The sequence below is a fragment of the Phalaenopsis equestris genome, unplaced genomic scaffold (genome assembly GCF_001263595.1).
Source record: "Phalaenopsis equestris unplaced genomic scaffold, ASM126359v1 Scaffold000263, whole genome shotgun sequence".
Lineage (NCBI taxonomy): Eukaryota > Viridiplantae > Streptophyta > Magnoliopsida > Asparagales > Orchidaceae > Phalaenopsis > Phalaenopsis equestris.
This window is the reverse complement of record NW_018164705.1, coordinates 358462-365148: the sequence shown is the minus strand read 5'-3', so window position 1 is coordinate 365148 and position 6687 is coordinate 358462. Positions and strand designations below refer to the sequence as shown.

At 34.6% G+C, this 6687-nt stretch overlaps 1 protein-coding gene across 1 annotated transcript in view; it reads right to left on the bottom strand.

The window, feature by feature from the left end:
- Nucleotides 1-921: 921 nt before the first annotated feature.
- LOC110024635 (protein OSB2, chloroplastic-like) overlaps nucleotides 922-6687 on the bottom strand; it is a 33500-nt gene continuing 27734 nt past the window's right edge. Inside the window, exons 6-7 of the mRNA XM_020724709.1 lie at nucleotides 1392-1453; nucleotides 922-1285 (exon numbers count right to left, since the gene is read on the bottom strand). Coding sequence (XP_020580368.1) covers nucleotides 1157-1285; nucleotides 1392-1453 — 191 coding nt within the window. The 3' untranslated portion in view covers nucleotides 922-1156. The remainder of the gene's footprint in view (nucleotides 1286-1391; nucleotides 1454-6687) is intronic.

Genomic DNA, 6687 nt, shown 5'->3' with positions numbered 1-6687 from the left:
CTCCCTTTAACAGAATAGAATGTTGCTACAAAGGATAATCTTGTTCTAATAACTCCACCTAAACTAAAAGGGAGATGATTAAATATTCATTTGGGAGTAAAATAATCGATATATTCTATCTGAGCTTTTCATGTTTTTTACTGTTAACTTTCTTATTTTTAATTTTATGTAAAAAATGAATATCGTTTCATGGTAAATAATTTGAACCAAGTCTTGTGCAGATTGATTAGCAAATTAACGAATTCAATCATTAGAAACCTTATAATAATGTAATAAAGCAAGTAGGAGATGGCTGCCTCTTTGGAATGTAAACGTTTGGCCACCAAACTTTCAAATTCACTTGTTTTGCTTCTGTTAATTCCATACAATTAATAAAATTTTCATTCCAGACTTTATTAATTAGCTTCAGATATTGGGAGCAAATATGGCACATATATTAATCCAGCAATCATTCCAGAATTTGAGTACACACTTGCTTGATGAGGCCTGGATTTCTTTATTGATCAGCATGTCATATGGCCCAAAAATCTTATCATATTGTGTCACATTACCATAAATCAAGAGCATGTTTTATGCATGATCACATTATATGAAAAGATTTTGCCACATTTTTACTAGAATAATAATTTTTAGTGTGATCTTGCGAGCACACTAGCTGCGTACTTTTCACTTTCAAGAGTTTTTCAACATAAATTTGGTGTCTCCTTGTGCTCCTTTTCTATAACTATTTGCGTGTTAGATTTTCGTGCAACTTTATGACATTCAGGTGTTTATTCTTCCTCAAATTATCCCTATTAAACTCATCCCACCAATAAATAAACACCTCTAGCACATCACAAAATTTTCACATCAAAGCCGACTAATTTCAAAATTACTACAATTAATATACCAAGTTTTTTCAAAGTTCAAAAAACAAGCCGACTAATTTCAAAATTACTACAATTAATATACCAAATATTTTCAAAGTTCAAAAAACAAATATTAATAACCTGCACTATGCCAACCATGCAGCTGACATTACAAATTCTCAAGCTTATGCACTGTTCACCAAAACAAAGTGAATGCTTCCTAAATATACTCAATGTGAAATGCATTTCCCACATAAATAACATATTCATTCAATTAAATATACTTTGTATAATATAGAATGAGGAGCCTACTGATTATTGGCGTTCTTTGGTGCTGGTTGCGGAGGCAACATTGACAAAACCCATGATGGCGCTGAGTTTAGCCACAAAGCATCACCATCATCTTTGTGTTTGAAATCAGGATAGGTTGGTTTTAGCTGCCATATTACACACAAAACTCTTCAAAACAACACCCAATATCACTTATTGTTTGGGGCACAAACCGGAAAATTCATTGATCCGTCAATACAGTGATGTGGTTACCTTTGATGATCTATTGTCCCACCATTGCTTCGGGTTTTCGATGAGTCTCTTCCACAAATGATCTGATTAAAATAAGGTTATTGTATAACAGAATATAGCTAAATATATCAATGCAATATTATTCCAACACTATTACCAAGCAGATAACATTCAAAATTAAATCTAATTAAATAAACCTCATTTGAAACTTAAATTTAAATTAAATCTAACTTAACATAGAAAATGGACACAAATTAGACTCAAGCTAAATTTAAACTTAAAATAACCAAAATATAACATAAAACTCATATTAACTAAATTTGAAATCAAACTTGATATTTAACTTAATCTAAAACCTAAACAATATTATAACTCATCTTATAAAACAAACTCAAATTAAACTAAACTGATATCTAAATTAAATTAAATTTACACTTAAAATATAACATTACTTCATCAAAATTGAATCTAAAGCAAATCAAATAAAAAATTAAATTAAACCTACATTCAAAACAAAACAAACATAAACTTAATTAAAATATAACTAAAACATAAATTAAAATTAAAATAAACAACATATAAAATTGAGGAAGATTTACATATATATCATTTATGATTGGGCAGTATGTATGTAAATGCCGCTAAAACTAAATTTAATTAAAATACAAACCCTAAATCTAAACATAAATTTTAATCTAATCAATTTAACATAAATATAACATTAAACTTAAGTATAATATCAAACTAAAATAAAACATAAAATAAAACAAAATACAAATTTAAACCAAAATAAAAAATAAACAAAATTTAAATTTATTTTCAAGGAAAAAACTCTTTAAGAAAAAGTAAATCCAAGACTTAAACCCCTCCGCGAATCTAAACCCTTGATTTTGATCAAGGGGAGGAGAGGTTAGAGCCAAAAATAGTCTTCATCAAGCCCTAATTTCTCAATTTTTTGGCTCTACCAATATTCCTAGCCGAAAGGAGGGCTTCACCACATCACTTATCTTGAAATGTTACAAGAGCTTCCTCCATCTTCTTCTGTTAAATGCTACATGAGCTTCTTCTCTTTCCTTTACAAACCTAGCGAAAGGGCCTTCCTCCATCTCCTGTTCATGAAACAATGCCCATCCATTACTCTTCCTCCTCTCGGTTCACACAAGAGAGACTCAAGAAGCGAAAGCTCGAGTTAAGACACTCCTCCTTTGATGGAGTAGTGAGTCCCTCCCATCTCTTCGCGTGAACACCCAAACCTCTAGGGTAGTCCTCGGTTCAACCATCCGCTAAATATGCCATCCAAGATCCTCACGCAAGAGATGCTCCCTTGTCTCCTTTGCACAGGCAAGTCGAACGCACCCACCTCTTCCTCCCTTGCTTCTCAGTTTGCCCAGCAACTAGGCCAAAGCTACTCTCATCCACACGTCCAACTTAGAGAAGCATGACTAAAAGCACCTTCACACCTTGTGAGGTATATTCTCCCTTTAGTTTCTCTTAAAATTTTATCTCCACCGATTAAATTTTTGAATAGCTCTTTTGAATTGCAGCGCATTGATGCTTGGTCATTTAGCTTTCCAATAGGATTTCACGAAGTTTTGTCGTTTCTTGAAAATGGAATTTTTAACAACAACGACAAAGCCTTAGTCCCACTATGTGGGGTCGGCTACATGAATCCTTTTTCTCCATTGCATCCTGTTTAGTGTCATATTTTCATTTAGTTCTAGTAAATTAAGATCATTTTTTATACAATAAGCCCAAGTCTTCCTAGGTCTACCTCTGCCTTTCTTAACACAAATTTAATCTAAAATATCTACTCTCCTAATCGAATCATCAGATGGTCGATGTTTAATGTGACCAAACCATCTAAAACAACTTTCTCTAATTTTGTTCGTCACAGAAGCTACACCAAACCCTATCACGGATATATTCATTTCGCATTTTGTCTCTAAGCGTAAAGCCACTCATCCACCTAATCATTCTCATCTCGGCAACACTTAACTTATTATTATGCTTCTCTTTTAACATTAACATAAATTTAAACTTTTTTACACAACTTTTATGTTGAGTTGAGAAGTTTCTTGGGTTGGGCAGGTGCATACATACATTTTGCTAGTTGATATGGGGGGAAAAATTCGCTGAAATCCTTTGTGAATGCAGCCCCAATCCAAATGTTGCCTAAAACCCTGATTTAATGCTGTCTACAATGCCACTTGTATTATGTTCAAATCATGCTCTAAAACAGCTTTGAACCCATTTAAAGCATGCAGAAATTCTGCAAAAAAATTGTTGAAAACCATCTTTTAAGCATGTTGAAATTCTGCATAAAACCTGCTTACAACTCTTGAACATCATAAAATCCTGCACAAAACTTGTTTGCGAAACAGCCCAAAACCTGCTTGAAAAACTATCCAAAATCTGCTTAGCATGCTGAAAAACCTACTCAAATGATGCCCAAACCTTCCCTAAACTTGTTAAAATCTTTCCACGAAATAGCCACAAAGAACACCTAAATAGCTCACATCTTCTCTCGTAGATATACTCCTCTTCCAAGTAAATTTATAATCAAAATTACTTATATTCATATGAATATGTCAAGTGCTTGAATATCACATAATTAAAAATGAAATGTTTACATAAATGATGACAAATTTCATATGAGCTTGTTTTTCTTAATAGCATTTATGTCTTATATGATTGCATCTCATTTGGACATGATATTCAATTAACATGTCAACTTATTTGACATAGTATATATCCTTAAGAATTACATGAGTTTGCATAAGCATTATAAGATTTTAAATTTGTTCTCTCTTTTGAGCATCAATGTTTTAGTTACAAAAAAAAATGTTTTGTTAGAAATTATAGGCTCACTTTAATAATGTGTCTTACATTTGTAATGTTTTACAATCCCATACTATTTCGCATGATATACTCACTTATATATGTTTTATATAATTCTTAAAAAAAATCTAAAAATATATATGTTTTATACAATCCTTCTTAGTTATTATTTAATTATCCTAGATGTTATTCCAATTTTTAATTCTATGAGAACTAAACATTCCCTCTCATATATGTAATCAGGACTCACAAGCTTATAAGTAGCAATCAAGTAAATTAATTAGTTTAGATTCCGTGTATGTTTGACATTTTATACATTTCTCATTATATTGACAAATAATATATTAAATTAAATCGTATACATAATCATTGCATGCATCATTTATTATATTTCTATGTATATTATTGCTTAGCACTCCATTTAATGAATTATCATATAAACTTTTTTTATCTCGTGTAGTACATTGGTTTGTGATTTGAACACTAAATACATGTGAGAAACCTCCTCATACTCCTCCCTGCTGCGGGAATCTGCTCAACTTGTGACTATCTCGAGTAATTCTATTGTACTTACCGTTTTGTCATAGCATTGGTCGTTTTTTAAAATAACTAGCACCATAGAGTCTTATCAATGATGAATGTATCGATTCGATCCCTTTGAGTATTTTTTATCACGACAGATTTCTATTTTGGGAATCCAACCAGTCTGTCAAGCGATATTAGATTTAATCGTTTGATTATAGCTCATTGTTCACCGCATGGTGCATTTTATGTAGTCAGCAGGCTGACTGGATAAAATGAATATAGTGTTCTCAGATATTTTATGAATTGAATTGATTTTAATTTAGTTTGAAATTTAATTTAAATGAATGTTTAATTAATTTATGATTGAATTTGGTTCATATTTACTTAATGTTCGAATTTTATAATAACGTTTGGTTACGTGATATTTTGATTTAAATAAAGTTTAATTACGTGAATTAAGGTTTAATTGCTTAACTTGGTTTAGCTTAAGATCAATGTTCATATTTAGTTAATTTAAATTAAATTAATTCACCTACCTTAATTTGGTTAAATGTTTAACTTAAGTTCAATTCAAATCATAAAATATTAAAGAGCAATACACTCGCTTGATTCAGTTAATTCGCTAACTGCAACGACACGCTATGGGTTGAAATCATATTATGAAATCCAACACTGCAAGACATAATAGACGGATTCCCAAAATGAGAATCTGTCACGGCTAAAAGAATTTAAGGAATTCCATTGGCACATTCATACTTGAGAAGCCCTTAGGGTGTGTTGACCTCATTTTTGGTGAGGTCTTAGTCTCCTACTCTTAGAACCTAGGATCTAGCTTTAGGAGTTCTTATTGACAATCCTAGCGGACTAGTAATGGAGCCCACCTCCCATAGAACTTCAAACCGCTTCTTTACTCATTTTTTGTGAAAACTCGCACGAATGGTCCCAAGCACTCAACTTCTAGTTGCAAGGGCTAAGGACCAACATGCAGAGGGTCTGAAAATGAGTTCCTATAGGATCAAACGACCTTAGGTTAACCCTCGGTGACTCAGCAACGCACTTGTTGCATCACGCACAATTTTGGATTAAATTGACTCGCCCGCCGGCAAACTCGTCCGGACGACCCCGGATGACGAAACGGACTGCGCCGACGCGTCCGGAACGTCGATTTTAGCTAGAAAAGACACCCATATTGCTGTGGTTCCACACTCGCGCGAACTGCACGGAAATTGATGCACATTTCTTTAGCGGGGCACAGGTTTGGGTTCAGCCCGGGTTCAATTCAAGCTCGACGCAGGCTGAACACAAGCCAGGATTATTTCAAATTTCAAATTTTTAAAATTTAAATTTTACCTCTTAATTCCATCTTAATTAGATTTGATTAGGAGTTATTTTTTTTACCTAATATAACTGCCCCTGTATGGAATGCATTCAATAGCCCGCTCCATGCACCTGTAACGGTATTAGAGAGGCGCGGGATACAAATCCCGTTGGATTCTTTTCGGCCAAGCCGGCTGCTGATCTCCCTCGCTCGAAATTCCTCCTCATCTCCCTCGATCGAAATCCCTCCAGCTGATCTCCCCGCTCGACTCCCTCAACAATCGAAGCACGTCTGCTTTCGCCCTAATCTCGCGCTCGATCCTCTCGTCTCCCCGCATCATAGCCGAGCTCTCTGCTCGCCGCTGCTCATCCACAGGAAACTCTCGGCCGGTTTAATCGAGCGCTCCCTCCTGCGCGAAACTCCTCCATTCGCCGCCGCTGCTCGATCCCGTCTCCCAAATCGACGAAGCCGCAGACATCGCTCGACACCTTCGCCTGCTCGCTTCTTCCCTGCGTGCTCGATTCCGAATTTGACGCTCTCAGACGTCTCCTGCCGCCGAACAGACCGAGTCTTTCGCCTCTTTCTCCCGATCAAAATTCATGCGCGTTTCTTCCTCCCACGATCGGAGACCCAGAG